The following is an 18,756-nucleotide window of genomic DNA, read 5'->3' on the forward strand; positions in this document are numbered from 1 at the left end:
ACCAGGCAGATGTAAACAGTTTGTTGTTCATTGAAGACATGAAGAAGTGATGTGTTTGTCACCTCCAGGAAACTTTCTTGGACTTTATTCACCTTCAAAATTCTGTCTTTGACAATACTCAGCCCGGCTTGTTGCCACTCCTCGTAATGTCTGATCCAACGCACCGTCAGATTCTCACCTGCTCCTTTACATTGTACGTCTACAGTGTCATCAAAACTTGTGATATATTCTCCCCTTACTGTCTTACACACAGTCAGGCTGATGTTTCTCTCATATGTCACGCTGCCCTGAGTCCAGCACACTTCTTGGTACAGTCCAGAGTCTGAGTGGGTCAGGCTGTTGAGAGTAAATGAAGGAGAACCATGAAATGTCTCAGGAAATGAGAGTCGTCCTGTCAGGTCTTCATGTACTGTGAAGTTTCTGTTCCAGGGGTCAGAGATGTTCCACAGGACCAGAGTATCTTCACCAACACGTCTGGAGGTGATGCAGGAGCTGTTTTGATCTGGGAGCTTGAACTGTAAAGAGCCTCCTTCTTTTCTTATGGCGATAAATTCTTCTGCATGAATGTTGCTGATGAGAGTGAACAGCAGGGAGAAGCAGAGCTGTGCGACTGCAGCCATCCTGCTCAGAGGTCTCGTGGTGAGTGTCGTACAAGCACTGACACTGCTCGCTTCATGAGCTTCCTGTTTGTGGTTGGAGGAGGAACGCCACTTCTTTATCACATCATCAAGGAACACTTTGAAGCATTTGGCTCGATATCACGCCGTATATCTGCTTTCACTCTTCACAGGCCAAAGTGTGGACACGGTTTTTTTATACTTCGTTGCATGGGTCCAGGGGTATCAAACATGTGGTCTGGAGCACAGAACCGGCCAGTCACAGTGTCCAATCTGAACCATTACAAGTGAGATAATGTCAGCTTTACCACACAGCCATGAATATTATGAAAATGTAAAAGTCCTTTCTAAACTATTTAAAACTTTTTGAATAGTTTTTTAGTTTCAAAAACAACTAAAAAATGTTGTTTCTTATGTGATCCTTCATAAAACATCACATATTTTCCAACATAATTCAGGGTTTGGTTTGGTCTAAGTAAGAGAGAAGTCCAGGGCGGTTTATCCTTCAAGCTCGGGTCCTCTACCAGAGGCCTGGGAGCTTGATCCCCAAGGACCCCAAGAAGGGACCAGTCCCCTCCAACTACCGACCAATAACCTGCCTCAGTACTACATGGAAGCTCCTGTCAGGCATCATATCGGCTAAGATGAACAGGCACATGGGTCAATACATGAATGGAATGCCTACAATTGTACAAGATCAATGGGACCCTAAGAGCCTTCATCAGGAACTCAATGGGGATGTGGCGGACAACACTAGAGGCCAACTCCAAGCCCATAGCACAAGTCACCATCAAGTGCGGGATCTACCAAGGAGATGCTCTGTCCCCACTGCTGTTCTGCATAGGCCTGAACCCCCTCAGTGAGATCATTAACAAGACTGGCTACGGATACCGACTACGGAACGGAGCAGTTGTCAGCCAGCTCCTGTACATGGATGACATCAAGCTGTATGCCAAGAGTGAACGAGACATCGATTCACTGATCCACACTACCAGGATATACAGCAATGACATCGGAATGTCGTTCGGGCTGGAGAAGTGTAGTCGGATGGTAACAAAGAGAGGGAAGGTAGTCAGAACTGAGGGGATTGAACTACCAGAAGGCAACATTGCTGACATAGAGGACAGTTACAAGTACCTGGGGATCCCGCAGGCGAATGGGAACCATGAAGAGGCCGCTAGGAAAGCTGCAACCACCAAGTACCTGCAGAGGGTCAGGCAAGTCCTGAGGAGTCAGTTGAACGGTTAGAACAAGATCCGGGCCATCAACACATACGCCCTGCCCGTGATCAGGTACCCTGCTGGGGTAATAGGCTGGCCAAAGGAGGAGATAGAAGCCACTGACATAAAGACAAGAAAGCTCCTTACCATGCATGGAGGGTTTCACCCCAAGTCCAGCACCCTGAGGCTGTACGCTAAGCAGAAGGAAGGGGGCCGGGGACTGGTGAGTGTCAGCACCACAGTCCAGGATGAGACAACAAACATCCACGAATGCATCATGAAGATGGCCCCAACTGACAGCGTGCTCAGTGAATACCTCAGGCAGCAGAAACCCAAGAAAGAGGAGGGAGACGAGGAACCATCATGGAAGGACAGGCCCCTGCACGGTATGTACCACCGGCAGATAGCGGAGGTGGCTGATATCCAGAAATCCTACCAGTGGCTGGACAAAGCTGGACTGAAAGATAGCACAGAGGCACTAATCATGGCAGCACAAGAACAAGCTCTGAGTACAAGATCCATAGAGGCTGGGGTCTATCACACCAGGCAAGACCCCAGGTGCAGGCTGTGTAAAGATGCCCCAGAGACAATCCAGCACATAACAGCAGGGTGCAAGATGCTAGCAGGCAAGGCATACATGGAACGCCATAACCAAGTGGCCGGCATAGTGTACAGGAACATCTGTGCTGAGTATAACCTGGAAGTCCCGAGGTCAAAATGGGAAATGCCCCCAAGGGTGGTGGAGAATGACCGAGCTAAGATCCTGTGGGACTTCCAGATACAGACGGACAAAATGGTGGTGGCTAACCAACCGGACATAGTGGTGGTAGACAAACAGAAGAAGACGGCCGTAGTGATCGATGTAGCGGTTCCGAATGACAGCAATATCAGGAAGAAGGAACACGAGAAGCTGGAGAAATACCAAGGGCTCAGAGAAGAGCTCGAGAGGATGTGGAGGGTGAAGGTAACGGTGGTCCCCGTGGTAATCGGAGCACTAGGTGCGGTGACTCCCAAGCTAAGCGAGTGGCTCCAGCAGATCCCGGGAATAACATCGGAGATCTCTGTCCAGAAGAGCGCAGTCCTGGGAACAGCTAAGATGCTGCAGGACCCTCAAGCTCCCAGGCCTCTGGTAGAGCTTGAAGGATAAACCGCCCGCAGGGGCGTGCTGGGTGTTTATATATATATATATATATATATATATATATATATATATATATATATATATATACATATATGTATATATGGCTAATATAAATATACATTTGTGTTATTTTTAGTTTTTTTTAATTACCTTTTCATCTGCTTTCAGCTGCACAAACTCAAGTCTCACATATCAGTGACAAACCACAGTTGTGCTGTTGGAGCATCCACAGCCTCTGTGTGAGTGCACTGCAACATCATGACATGAAGAACACTGGACACTTGAACCCGCTTTCAGTCTAACTTTAACTTTTTATCGCCAATAGACAAGTTGGCAAAATGTAACACTCAGAACATGGAGTCAACAAATAATACTAAAATGTTTAATTATTACTACATTACCTTTGACTAAAACTCTTGTTTGCGAATACTCCTCCCCCTTTTGTGAGTGTGGACGCTTCATCTCTTTGCTCTTTAAATGCTTTGCTTCTTTTATTGATTTTTATTGATTTTTATGCTGATTTTTCCCTTTTTTCTGTATGAGCTTACCTGCGATAGCTTCTGGACACTTATAGATCATTAGGAGTAAAGTGTTCTTAACAGAAACAGCAACATTTTTACAGTTACCTTATCCTCAGCGCTCCGTGTGTCTGTGGCCTAGACACAGCTGAAGCCTGATTACAGCGTCTGGGCACCGAACAGCCTCAATAGCCTGGAAAGGTGCTAACCGCTAGGCTAACTAGCAACAAGATGCCTTCCCTCTCCACAGATGACTACCACAGCCTCCTGCAGAAGATTGCAGTACTGGAGACAAAAATTCATCGCTTAGAAGTAAACGTGGAGGTAAATGGACTGTGTGGAAATGAAACAACCTTGCCTTTGATTCAAAACAATGGCGATGAGCAAGCTAGTACACAGCTAAGGAGCACAGATAACATGACCAAGAAAGTAGACTTTGTGCACTATTATAAATCCTCAAGCGATAATCCCCCCTTGGACTGTCTTGGTGCAATACCAAGACATAAATCATGTCTCCTGGAAGGGGGAGGACGTATCACAGGCAGAGCACAGCGAGCTGAAATCTCTGAAACCGACTGGCCTTCACTTCCTACGAGACAGAGAAGCTCTTCTACCCCTGTATACGAGAGGAAACAGGACTGGACAACCGTGAATAGGAAGGTTAACAACAAACCTCCAAAACAACTGAATGTGAAACTGCAGAACAGATTTGCTCCACTATCAAAGGACCCTGGATCTATATCGGACAACCATCCATCTAAAAGTAGCGAAGTAAGGTCTGAAAATCTATTGAAAAGTAAAAGGCCACAGGGAAAGCTGAAGGCTAGGCCTGAAACTCTGATTGTGGGTGACTCTGCCATAAAGGATGTACAAAGAATGTGCGGTAAGAACACTAAAGTCCTCTGCTTTCCTAAGGATATGGTCAACAACCTGAAGGAGAGCAATCTTCAAATTGCAGATGAATATCCAACTGTGACAAACATTGTTCTGCATACAGGGTCAAACGATGTGTCCAAACAACAGTCGGAGGTTCTGAAACGGGACTTTACTGGATTATTAAATACTGTAAACTCTCTGAATGAAGTTGTATTCATCAGTGGACCTGTACCGCCTGTCAGAAGAGGAGACGAGAGATTCAGCAGGTTGTTTGCACTGAATAAATGGCTCATATCAGCATGTACCGACCACTCAGTGCATTTTATCAACAACTTTAATATTTTTTGGGAACGCAGGCATCTGTTTAAAGCAAATGGATTTAATTTTAACAAATCAGGGGTGAAACTGTTCACCTCCAACTTGTTTTATTCCATACGTCATCCATCTGTGCTTGGTGCCAAGGCTGAGATAAACGAGGAGTTATCTCATAAAGAGGAACAAACAGTACTCCAAGAACAGACAAAGCCCAGCAGAAACCTTGAGGAGGAGCTCCATCTGCCCCCACCTGGGAGGAGCATCAGGTGGGGGCATCCTGAGGCAGGAAGAGGGTCCCTATTTGCCTCCAACTCTCTCAACAACACCAACGACCAGGACCAGGGACCACGATCTTCCCCAGTCCCCCAAACCCCTGACAGGTCATCACCCTCCTCCCCCTCCCTTTCTCCCTCCTCCCCACACCTGAAATTCACGGAGGAGATGATGGAGCGGGTCAATGCTGGGCTCAGATCTACCCCCCGGCCCAATCCCTTTTTGTCCCCCATAAACCCCCCACCAGAGCAGCCAAAGGTTCGCCATCGAGCCCCACCCTCAACAGAGCAATCGAAGTCACATTGCCCAGCCCCGCCCCCCTTAGTTCCTCCTTACCACCTTCATGCCCTGTCTCCGCAGTCTGATGTCTGATGTGTGGAGGGTCCGGGCTGCGAGGATTATGGCAGTGGTGACTTTTCCCAGGAGAAGCTGGGACCCTGTTTACTAGAAGGTTTTAAAATTTCTGCACTTTTAGGTGACAGAAGGAGACATGTGGCCTGGTCAAAACACAGAGAGCTGCACCCTAAAAGATCTTTAAATATAGTAAACATACCTCGTGTGCCACAGACTGCTCCCAAACACGAGGGGACAAGTAATGCCTCTAAAACACTTAAGTTGGCTTTATTAAACGTTAGATCTTTAGCTGGGAAAACATTTTTAATTAATGATTTAATCACTGAGCACAGCCTAGTTTTATGTTTTTAACTGAAACTTGGTTGGACCAAAGTAACAGTGGAGCTGTTCTCATCGAGACGACCCCTCCTAACTACAGTTTTATCAGTGAGGCCAGGGTGAGCAGGAGAGGAGGAGGGGTTGCTGTCTTATTTAATGAATCATTTCAATGTAAGCAGCTATCTCCTGGAAGTTTTCAGTCTTTTGAAGATGTGGCTTTAGAGCTGAAGGCCCATCCAAAGTTGTGTTTCTTAATGTTTACAGGCCTCCCAAATACTGCACAGACTTTTTTAATGACCTCAGTGAACTGCTGTCTGTGATCTGTGTTGATTTCGACTGTGTAATTATTGTTGGGGATTTTAACATCCATGTGGACAACCCTCAGGACAAAGGGACTAAAGACCTGAGTAACACTCTGGGCAACTTTGGGCTGACTCAGCATGTAACAGAGCCCACACATAATAGAGGACACACTCTTGACCTACTGATCTCCAAGGGCCTGAGCATTTCAAAGGTTACTGTGTCTGATGTGGGCCTGTCTGATCATTACTGTGTTTTCTTTGAAAGTAAAATCTCAGCTCACACAAATATATCAACAGCAGTGATCACAAAACAGTGTAAAACTGAACACAGTAGTGAGATCTTTAACCAGGTCTTCCCATTAACACCTGACCTGTCCAGAGGTTCAGTCAATGAGCTCGTCAATAGCTCCAATGCTAAAATGTTAAATGTAATGGATACAATTGCTCCCATTAAGGTGAAGGTTATCTCTGGAAGGAAAAAGTCTCCATGGAGAAACTCCACACTAGTGAAAAATGAAAAAAGAGAGTGTAGGAAAGCTGAGCGCAGATGGAGAAAAACAAACCTCCAGGTTCATTATGACATCTATAAAGAGAAACTTCACAATTATAATTTACAACTGAGGAGTGCAAGGAGCTCCTACTTCTCTGACATCATCACCAAAAACAGCCATAATGCTCGGGTCTTATTTTCTACAGTTGACAGGCTAACAAACCCTCCTGTGTCAGTGGCAGCTGAACGTCGACCATGGCCTGCAATGACTTTGCCAAATTCTTCACAGAAAAAATCCAAAAGATTAGACAAGCAATTGGTACATCAACAGCAGATTCAGGACATGTACTGTGTCCACCAAAAAACTGTTTAAACACCATGAAACAGTTTCACCCTATTAACAGCAACGACCTGGAGGACATCTTAGATCAACTGAACTCCTCCTCTTGCTGTTTAGATGTCCTGTTTTTTCAAAAAGGTCTCAAAGACTTTGGAGTCAGACCTGTTACAGATCGTCAACTTTTCTTTAATGTCATGTGTGTTTCCAGAACCACTAAAAACTGCTGTAATTAAACCTATACTGAAAAAGGACAATCTTGACAAGATACAAATGAAGAACTACAGGCCGATCTCAAATCTCCCATTTTTAAGTGAGATCATTGAAAAAGCAGTTTCTCAACAGCTCAATTACTTCTTAACACAGAATAACTGCTATGATGCCTTCCAGTCAGGTTTTAGACAGAACCACAGCACTGAAACTGCTCTGACTAAAGTGTTTAATGACATATGTCTGAATACAGACAGTGGAAAAATGTCAGTCTTAGTTTTACTGGATCTCAGTGCAGCATTTGATACAGTTGACCGCAACATATTACTCAAACGGAGAACTGGGCAGGTCTTTCAGGAACTGTACTAAACTGGTTCAAAACATACTTAGAAAACAGGAAATACTTTGTATCAACAGGTAACTTCACATCTGAGCAGACAAGTATCACATGTGGAGTTCCCCAAGGTTCCATCTTGGGACCCCTTCTGTTTAACATTTACATGCTCCCACTGGCACAGATTATAAAGAACAACAAAATAAACTATCACAGCTGTGCAGATGACACACAAGCAGTGTTGGGAAGGTTACTTTTAAAATGTATTCCATTACAGATTACAGATTACATGCCCCAAAATGTATTCTGTAACGTATTCCGTTACGTTACTCAATGAGAGTAACGTATTCTGAATACTTTGGATTACTTAATATATCATCATGCTGTTTACAACTACATGAATGTACTATTGCTGTGATTTATTACTGTTACTGAAGGTCCGCGGCTCCGAACCGTAGTAAAGGGACCTCTGGCTAATACAGTGGGTTCTGTGTCGGCTCGTAGCTGAAAACTAGCTTTACTTTGTTGTCTGGGTCAACTTTGCTAGCAGAGACAGAGAGAGGCGTTGAAAGGCTGCTCCAACAGAACTTATTGTTTCAGAGGAAAACACGAACACGGTGTACAGTCGAGTCTTAATAGCTTACTTACAGCTGGGCTCGTCAGGCTCTCTTCTTGGCTGCAGTGGTTATTATTATATTTACATGCTTCCAGCTCCCGTTTCTGCTCGATGACAGCTCGTACTTTTCCTTTTTCTCCCTCCCTCGCTCACAGACACATAACGGGTATGGCAGTCCATTCTCCCTGCAGCACGGACTACACTGCCCATGATGCTACATTCTTTAGAGCTATACCTGTAGCATTCTGCCTGTTAGCTTAGCACAGCAACAACAAAAAGGCCTCTCTCACCCAGGAAACACGCAGAGAGAGAGCGTCACCCTGTAACCATGGCAACCGTAACGCTGCCTGGAACAACAGAACGTAGCTGTCAAACAAAACCCAAACAGTCCTGACCCGCCACAATATGAAACAGGGAAGTACCGCCGTGTAATCCATTTATTTCAACAAAGTAACTGTATTCTAAATACCACCTTTTTAAACGGTAACTGTAACGGAATACAGTTACTCATAGTTTGTATTTTAAATACGTAACGGCGGTACATGTATTCCGTTACTCCCCAACACTGCACACAAGTATATATCACAATGTCACCAGGAGACCGAGGCCCTGTACAGGCTCTTGGTAAATGCATTGTGGAAATTAATGACTGGTTGTGCCACAATTTTCTCCAGCTAAACAAAAACAAAACGGAGGTAATAGTCTTTGCAGCCAAAGAAAAACGATCACAGGTCGCCACAGAACTTCAATCTATACACCTAAAAACCACAAACCAGGTGAGAAATTTGGGTGTAGTGATGGACATAGAGCTAAATTTGTAAAAACACATTAAGGCAATAACAAAGTCAGCTTACTATCACCTCAAGAATATTTCAAGGATAAAAGATCTGCTGTCTCAACAGGACCTGGAAAAACTAGTCCATGCATTCATCTTTAGTAGGCTTGATTACTGTAACAGCATCTTTACAGGTCTACCTAAAAATCAGTCAGACAACTACAGCTCATTCAGAGCTCTGCTGCTCGAGTCCTCACTAAGACCAAACAAGTGGACCACATCAGTCCAGCTCTGAGGTCTTTACACTGGCTGCCTGTCCGTCAGAGGATAGACTTTAAAGTTCTGATGCTGGTCTATGAAGCTCTGAATGGTTTAGGACCAAAATACATCAGTGACCTCCTGACCCAGTATGAACCTTCCAGATCCCTCAGGTCATCTGGATCCGGTCTTTTATCAGTTCCCAGAGTCAGAACCAGACACGGAGAAGCTGCATTCAGCTTTTATGCTCCTTATATCTGGAACAAACTCCCAGAAAGCCTCAGATCAGCTGAAACACTCAGTTTATTTAAATCCAGGTTGAAGACTCACATGTTCTCAGCTGCATTTGAATAAAGCACCAAATCCACACTGTTTTACTTTTAAGCTTAAATTCTAAAACTTACATTTTATCTACTGTTGCTTTTATCTACTGATGCTTTTTATTTGTTTTTATTTTTTAATGTCTCTGTAAAGCACTTTGAATCACCATGTTGTTGAATTGTGCTATATAAATAAACTTGCCTTGTCTTACACTATTAGTACATCTCAAAGATACTTTCTTTCTCAGGAAGTCACATGAAGAGTAATAGATTACATCTCTCACAGTATCAGACCAACCAGCTGCTGTGGAAAGTCTTTTTTTAGACACAGAGATAAAAATGTTTGACTGAAAGCTGATAAGTGAAAACTGAGAATTTAGAAGGAAATATTTTCATCTGAGGATCTGATTAAACTGTCACACTAATGTTTATATTTTTTAAACAAACTTATTGATGAAGACACTCTGGTCCTGTGGAACATTTCTCACTTTGGGAAGAGAGTCCCCAAAATACATGAAGATGTGACGGGACGAGTCGTATATTCAGTAATTCATTATTCTCCTTCATTTACTCTCCATGAGCTGACCCACTCAGACTCTGGACTGTACCAAGATGTGTGCTGGACTGAGGGCAACGTGACATATGAGAGAAACATCAGCCTGACTGTGTGTAGGACAGTAAGTAAGGAAACAAGAGAATCTGACGGTCCAGTGGATCAAATATGAACTGACGCTTGATGAAGATTTCAGGACTGAAGGTTCTGGGTATCTTTTGATGAATGACAGTAGAAGGGCACATTTCCTGAAGGAGACAAACATGTCAACACTTCATGTATCGAACATAAAAATGAACACAGTATACATTTGCCTGGTGATGAACCAACAGCAATGTGTGAGCAGTCATTCTGTACATTTGACCAAACAAACAAACGTCATCTATCACTCAGTGGGAGAGACAGCTGTGCTTCAGTGTCCCATCAGTCATGACCAGCCCCCAGTTTGGAGAAGCGGGACAAACTTTTCCAAGAAGGCAGTCCAAACTACTCGCTGGTGCTCCCATCATTGATGTTAAATGATTCAGGTTTGTACAGCTGTGAAGGTCAAACCATAAAACAATGGTACAAACTTTTTGTGTTCCCCAAATTTGGTCCACCTGCAGTAGAGGTCTTCTCAGAGGGAGATGAAGTCACTGTCAGATGCTCTGATAAGAGAGAAACAACTATGTTGTCCATTTGGTTCATGAAGTCGATCCAAACAGAAGGCAAAATTGTGAACTCTTTTATGTTTCATGATCCACATAGAATCACCGCTGAAGACAGACTGATATTCTCTAATGTCTCACTGAAACATGCAGGAGAGTACTGGTGTACAAAGATGAAATCAGGTGATGAGTGTGTGTCAGCAGAAAAAACAGTTCTGATCTACAGAGAGCCCTTTGGGGTTTACTCGACCTTCTACAGAGTCAGGTGGATACTGCTCAGCAGTCTGCAGGTGATGCTTTGTGTTGTTGTGGTCTGTGTGACACAGAAAACCAGGAGAGGAGAGCAGCTTTCAGCTCAGACACACACTTAATATGCTTATAATAATAATAATAATAATAATAATAATAATAATAATAATAATACATAGAAGTGAAGAAATGAAAGCAAAAACAAACAAAAATATTATTGTAGATATGAATCTGTGACCTGACTGGACGGTTCAGTCTCTTATATGATTATATATTTTAAACATTTTGCCTTTTTCTATCTTTCGACTTAATTCTTGTTTATTTCTGCTCATATTTTATTTCAGTTATAATGATTATGTGCTTTTTTGTTTTATGTGATTTGATGTTTATCCATATCTCATTCATGTATCTCTCAGAGCATCATTTTGAATATTCTTCTGTTTCTATCAGTGATCAGTTCGATCTATAATAAATGTTAGAAACCAGTTGTAAATGTATTCGTTCTTCACTCTGATGTGAATCATTATCATCTCTCTTGGAAAATGTATTTTGTTATTGTGTTTAAGAGCAGATTCATTACAGCACCATGTTCATCTGCACTATATTGTTTTCATTGTTGTGAATAAACATGATTGTCTGATACAGCAAACACTTCATAATATGGACGTTACTGCTTTGATTGTGTTTTTATATTCTCCATTTTTGTTAGGAATCATTTCTGAAATAAAAATATCTAAATCTAATTTAACAGAAGATGAGAAGATGCTGTTCCATAATTCATTGCAGCGGGCCTCCATTCATGAAAACCATTAACACAATAAATAAAGTGGCACAGATCATGCAAATGTTCATTTTAACTGTATTTTCCTATTCATGCCAAAACCTGCTGTCATATTTGGAGTTTTAACAGTTTCTAAGCTCACTGTTGAACTCTGAACATCACACTGCTGGAATAAAAACTGCTTCTTGTTGAGTTGTTGCTTTGCATGAAGAACGCACATTTATATAAAGTCAGGTGTGTTTAAGGCTCGATATAATCAGTTTGCAGTAATAATGCCCTTTGCTGATTTCCAAACAAGAAAAATGAGGAGGCTGAAGAAAAATCAACATGCTGTTTATATCACAAATAACTCTTTGGGTAGAAATTGCTGAGCAAAGGGTCTGAGGATTAGGACTCAGGTGCAGATTCATCAAGAGGAGCGTGGCATTACTACAAACTGTTCCACCCTATAAACACTAAATGCATGTGAACAGGTGACCGGCACAATGAGCTGAAGAGCACAAAACATTATTTACCTTCAGATCACGAGCCGTCCCAGTCAAAATGTGCATAAAGGACATTTTTGAAAAGCAATAAATTGTGTGCCACAGACTTCTTATTCACATTTATTTGACACATATAAGTGTAACTACAAACTCACAGGCTAAGCCATAAATTTAGCTGCAAAAATATTCCTGTTCACAACTTTGAGTTACAAAACTGACACTGTGCCTCTTCAGTAAATCCAGCAGCTTTTTAACATTAAACACTTTTTGCTGCAGATGTTAGTAAATTTGACCCAAAGTGTAACTTTTTCTTTAAATTTCCGATCTTTGTACTGAACGGATATTTTTCACACATGCGTCTCATTTAAATGACCTGCATGAAACAACAAGGTTAGATCATGTTGTGGTGAAGTAAGATGTTTTTTTGTCCATCTTCTGCACATCATAGCTTCAGCATGGTGTCACTCTTGTCTTTTAATAACTCCTCCTCAGTTCTCCTATCCACCTCTCCGTGACCTTGCTGTGGTCAAGGAAAATATGTTAGGAAAAGGAGAGAGGAGAAACTTTTGGCACATGGCTGGACTGATTCAGTCCTTGATTTTCTGTGTGAGTCTTGTTTGTGTGATCAAAGTTTTCTGTTGTTGCTGCAGATACTAAACTGCAGCAAGCAAAGCAACAGCAAAAAGAAATGAAACCAGAAACACGTCTCATCTTTTCTCCAGAAAGACAGCGCTACACTGTTAGTACATCTCAGAAACGCCTTCTTTCGCAGGAAGTCACACGGAGACTTTTTATTTAAAAAAGACATAATGTTAACTTTAAAGCTTTTTGGCCAGCCTGGGCCTGGGTCTAGCACATGCTGAGACTTGGCCCCTGTGGGAAAGGGGGGGTAACAAGCGGTTCTTGGGTGCCTGGGGCCCTGGGACCTCATTCTTACTTCTTGTTCCAGGTGGCTGGCCTTTAGCGGCATCGTGGGGACCCTATCTGGGGCCTCCTTCCTTGTCCTTCTGGGATGCATGCGCCGATGTCACTGTTTTGTGCGCTCTCAGGTCTTCAGTACTCTTCAGGACTGCGGATGGTCCGGTGGTCCTGGTTCCATCTCTCTCTCCCTGTGGCTCCTGGGCAACGATTTCAAGTACATTTCATGTCAAAGACGCACTCTCTTCCTCTCCCTCTCAGGCTACAAAAGGATTGTGGGTTTATGTATCTGCATTTTCTCATTTTTGTGTTCCAGTATCTTTACTTTTTTCTTGCAGGTGCAGTAACTGGTAGTGACACATTCTGCATGTGTATTTGTACTCTATCCTTTTAATATATTTTCTCGCCCTCCTTTTTTCCCCTCCTGCCTCAGACACTGAAACTGAAATAACACAAGTGGAAATTAAGAAATAAAGATAAAAGTTTCACATGAACAAGAGGAGTCTAGAGAGATCTTATACAGCTGTTCTTGGATGAGCAACATCTGTTTGGAACCACAGTGTGTTCAGATGACAGTTCTGACTGCAACAGCTGCCAGACAGGACACGGTTTAAAAATAAAAATCCTTAAAGTTGTTCAGTGCAATGACATGCAAGCTAATCCAGAGGTTAGCAGCTCACAATCACGATACAGAGCCTGCTGCACCACACAAAGACATATGTATGCAGAAATATCCCTACTTTACCCAATTATTATTATTATTATTATTATTATTATTATTATTATTAATATTATTATTATTATTATTATTATTATTATTATTATTATTATTATTATTATTAATATCATCATTATTATTATCATCATTATTATTATTATTATCATTATTATTATCATCATTATTATTATTATTATTATTATTATTATCATTATTATTATTATTATTATTATTATTATTATCATCATTATTATTATTATTATCATTATTATTATCATTATTATTATTATTATTATCATCATTATTATTATTATTATCATTATTATTATCATCATTATTATTATTATTATTATCATTATTATTATTATTATTATTATTATCATCATTATTATTATTATTATCATTATTATTATCATTATTATTATTATTATTATCATCATTATTATTATTATTATCATTATTATTATTATCATTATTATTATTATTATTATTATTATTATCATTATTATTATTATTATTATTATTATTATTATTAACAGAGAAAAAGAAGTTTATTATTTTTACCATTTTGTCACATCCAAAAAGTGGTTCTCCTGATGAAGGCTCTCCGTGCTACAATTCATTATTGTTTCAACACTCATCCGGCAGAGGCACCGTGGCACTGTCAGGAGGTGCTGAAGGGAGGAAAAAGGTGGTTACTTGTCTCTCTCGCTTTTTATCTCCCTCTCTATCCTTCTCTCTCAGTCGTTGTGCTGTCTCTGAAAAGGTAAATGTAACAGTGAAACAATATTTACAACCTGATGAAGTTTATAACAACAACTGACTGAATGTAAAAACACATTTCCTGTCATGGATGTGTGGGTGAGTGTCTCCATGTTTGGTTACGGCACCACCTCTGGGAGGAGCCCTCATCAGCTCACCTGACATACTCACCTGTCTGCAATCTGAGATCATCAGCCAGCTGTATTTAAGGCCAGTGTTCTCGATTGTCCTTCACCAGTTTGTCTGCTAAACTATGTTAGCACAGCCTGTCTTGGTTAACCATGTTTACCTCGTTCTCTTTGTGTTCGTAGTACTTCCCTTGGAGCTCTCATCCCAAGATGACTTGGTGGTTCATTGCTGTATTTGAAACACACGTGCATGTATTTGCAATGTCTCACTGTTATTGATCAGGTGACAGAGGCAGCTCTGCCATGTTGTAGCTCGGACAGAGGTGAAGAGGCGAGGTCACAGGTGACTGACTGATGTTTTGGTGCTATAGATTAACGAGAGGAGAAGGCGTGGGTTTGGCTCCTTCACATAGTGGACATTGAGTTGTTGTGTGGGGCACCAGTAGTCCATGTCTGTTGCTGTAACAGTAGTTCATGAATAAAAAATCCCAGCTCACTGATCTGATAGAGGGCAGTAGAGCCTAAAATGTTGCATAATTTTGCTGAGAGATCTGTTACTTTGTGGTAATCTTAGATGAGTAGTTTTATGGACAAAAACCACCAGGTCACTCAGTGTTCCCTTAGTGCTAATGTATCAGAGATGTTGGTGTAATATAACTGAAGTAATGCTGTTAAGTCCTTAAAGTTATATTCTTTTATTGTCATGACTGTATTTGAAACTATTTTTATTTTTGTATGATACCTGATTTACACTCTAAAAACTAAAGCTGACATTTACTTAAATTTTTTGAGGCAACACTTTTACACTTAAAAATATTGAGTAGATTGGAAACCAGTCAAATCTGTTCAGTATACTTGATCAATTGAATAACTAAAGCTTAAACATATTCAGTTGAAATGAATAATTGTAGTTGTTACACAAACATGAAAAAATTGAGTAAATAACACTGACATGCTTGGTCAATGTAACTGAAATATAGATGGTCAGTTAATCCAAAATTTTGTTTCATTTACTTAATATTGTAAACTGACCACCACCAGTAGGCGACCGAGACTGTCGGTGCTGGGGCTCGAACCGGCAACCTTCTGATTACAAGACGAACTGCCAACTCTTGAGCGACGATCACCCCCTAACTTTCAAATATGAATGTTATTGTATTTCACTGGTAGTCTAAGTCTAAAAAAACAAACAAACTAATATGTAGTTGTGTTTTTCTCGACGTTATTGTGTTTTACTTACACTTTTCAGTTGTAGTTGCTGACAATAAATAATATTGATTTGAATAATTAATGATTTTAGTACGAGATACTGATGAGTATAGATACCTATTTCTCAAATATTTTGATTCAATTTTAAACAAAAATGATAAGTACATGCAAAGAAGGTATTCTGTGAACCACATACTGAATTTTTTTTCTGAGATAAATGTAAACAAATACCTTTTTTTTTAACCAAAAGAGCCAAAATATATATTTGTTAATCCAACAGTTAAAAACAGTTTATTCCTCTTTACATTTCAGTTTAATGTTCTCCTTCACCAACAGAGGTCAGTCACACACAGGTTTTAAAATTGCAGTTATTCTCTTAGAACGCCACAAATGTTTGGACTGGCCTAATTTCTTTTTTTTTTTCTTTTTTCTTTTTTTTAAACTTCTATTTAAATTTTTTATACACAAAATACAAAACAAAAAAAAAAGAAAAAAGAAACCCCCCTCCCTCCCCACCCGAGGCTCATGTAAAGAGAAACAGAACAAAACAAACAAAAAATGTATGTCACACACCTGGAAAATACGTTTTTATATAGTCAATAAATGGGTTCCAAGTCGCAGAGAATTTTTGTTGTGATGAGAGAACTCTGTATCTAAGTTTTTCCAGTGGTAAAAAGAAAAGCACCTCCTTTAACCATTGTATGTATGAAGGAGCCTTATCAGACTTCCAGTGGAATAGAATAAGTCTACGGGCAAGCAATGCAGCAAATGCTCTGGCATTTTCCTGAGATTTACTAATTTTGTATTGAGATGGCATAACTCCAAAAATGCCAATGCGGAAATCAAGCACTAAATTCTGCACACTGATATGAGATAATGCTTTAAATATATTTCCCCAGTAATTATCCAGGTTTGGACAAGACCACATCATGTGACCCTCATTTGCTGGATTATGTCCACCACTGGGACAGGCAGGATCGGCTTCTGGGAAAAATTTTGAAAGCCTCTCTCTTGTATAATGAAGATGATGAAGAATTTTAAACTGAATTAAACCATGGCGAATGCAAAGGGAGGAAGTATGTATACGATTCAAACAAGATCTCCACTCATCATCAGATAAATCCACCCCAATGTCTTTTTCCCAATTATTTTTAGTTTTTTCCCAAGTAATAGGCCTTAAGTTCTGTATCAGTTTGTATATGACGGAGATTCTCCTTTTGCCAAAAGGATCTATTTCCAAAATGGTATCCACTTGATTTTTAGGAGGTAGGTACGGGAAAGAAGGAAACAATGTTTTTGCAAAACTTGAGGTTGGTATATTGTAATCTCTCATCAGAGCGTCAAAGGTGTTAAAAGTTTCTCCTGAAAATAAATTGTAAAAAAAACTTCAAACCATTATTGTGCCAAATTTGGATGCTTTATCTGAAATGGATGGCAGAAAAAAGGTTAAAAGCAACAGGGAAAAAATTACTAACCTGTTGCAAACAGAAGTGCCTTCTGAATTGAAGCCATATTTTAATAGATGTTCTTACAACTGGATTTGTTATTTTCTGTTTTTGATTTAGAGCTAGGGATGAGGTTAGGAGGGGAAGTGGATTAGACATCAGTTCCATTTTTACCCAAGCCTCACCCTCGCTATTTTCATAAACATATTTCCAGTGCAATAATTTGGTGATATTTGCCGCCCAGTAGTAAAAAATAAAATTTGGCAACCCTAGCCCACCAGCCTCTTTTGGTACTTCCAAATATGTTTTTTCTATTCTGGGATTTGAATTTTTCCAAATAAATGTTGCTATTAATCTGTCTAAATCTTTGAAACTTGATTTGGTTATAAAAACAGGAACCATTTGGAAAACATAGAGAAATTTTGGTAAGACTGCCATTTTAACTATATTTATTCTGCCTGCTAATGAGATTGGAAGTGTTGCCCATTTTTTAAAATCTTGTGATGTTTGTTCTAACAAAGTGTCAAAATTATAAATCCGCAACTCGTTCATTGTGCGGGTTATATTTATTCCCAAATATTTAAACGTTTCTTTTTCTAATTTAAAAGGGAAGGCAGAGAAATCTTGCTCTATGTTATTAATAGGGAACAGTAGGCTTTTTGAATAGTTTAATTTGTATCCAGATATGCGTCCGAAGTAACGCATATCTGGATACAATAATAATAATAATACCTTAAGCAATTTAGGGATCGATGCCGTTGGATTAGATATATACAGCAATAAATCGGTCTGTGAAGGTTCTCAGTCATCCAGGTCATCGTAGTCAAAGGAGCTTGCAAAGAAAAGCGTCTGGACTTCTTTAAGTTGCTTGAAGACGTTTCACCTCTCATCCGAGAAGCTTCTTCAGTTCTAAGGTCAAATGGTGGAGAGTCCCAGATATAAACCTAGTGGGAGTTTCCCCCCACAGAGGGACAAAAGGACCCCCTGATGATCCTCTAATCGCCTGAGCCAAGGTGTGAAAATGGGTGTGGATCCCAATCAGCCGGAGTTTCGGGTGAGCTCATTGTGAAACCTGGCCCCACCTTATCATGCGAATTCCTGAGGTCAGATGGCCCAGGATGTGAGTGGGCGTTAAGGCGTCTGGGGAGGAACTCAAAACTGGATTATAGATGGCAGAGAGTTGGTGTCGTAAACCACCGCCTCTGTTCAAAGATGGTCGCTCACAGTGGACATAGATGCTTCTTTCACTCCTCTTTCAAACCATCTGTCCTCTCTGTCCAAAATGTGAACATTGGCATCCTCGAAAGAGTGACCTTTGACCTTTAGATGCAGATGAAAACAAGATAAAAAATACATGACATACATATGTGCAGCATAATATGCCTTTATATACCACCCTGCTACTACATAGCATATGTCTAATTGTCTAATTAATGTCTAATGTCTAATTATGTGAACTTGTACTATCGATGCTATCCCAGACAGCCTCCAACATCGCGGGTAACTAGCTTAACAAAAGGACTAGCTTTACAGCCAAATACTGCATTGGTGGGCAACATATTGCACAAAAACAAAGTAACAACTTAT

The 18,756-nt window shown here is 40.5% G+C and overlaps 1 protein-coding gene and 1 long non-coding RNA gene across 2 annotated transcripts in view; one reads left to right on the plus strand and one right to left on the minus strand.

Annotated features, from left to right (window-relative positions):
- The window catches only part of LOC146502837 (uncharacterized), a 144,737-nt gene that overhangs the window by 68,896 nt on the left and 57,085 nt on the right, over positions 1 to 18,756 (minus strand). The gene's annotated exons all lie outside the window — the stretch shown is intronic.
- LOC146502845 (uncharacterized) lies at positions 3,399 to 7,860 on the plus strand. The gene has a single exon (XM_085131600.1). The coding sequence runs from the start codon at positions 3,728 to 3,730 to the stop codon at positions 5,330 to 5,332; it is 1,605 nt and encodes a 534-aa protein (XP_084987726.1). The 5' UTR covers positions 3,399 to 3,727; the 3' UTR covers positions 5,333 to 7,860.

Source organism: Neolamprologus multifasciatus, chromosome 14 (genome assembly GCF_963576455.1).
Source record: "Neolamprologus multifasciatus chromosome 14, fNeoMul1.2, whole genome shotgun sequence".
Lineage (NCBI taxonomy): Eukaryota > Metazoa > Chordata > Actinopteri > Cichliformes > Cichlidae > Neolamprologus > Neolamprologus multifasciatus.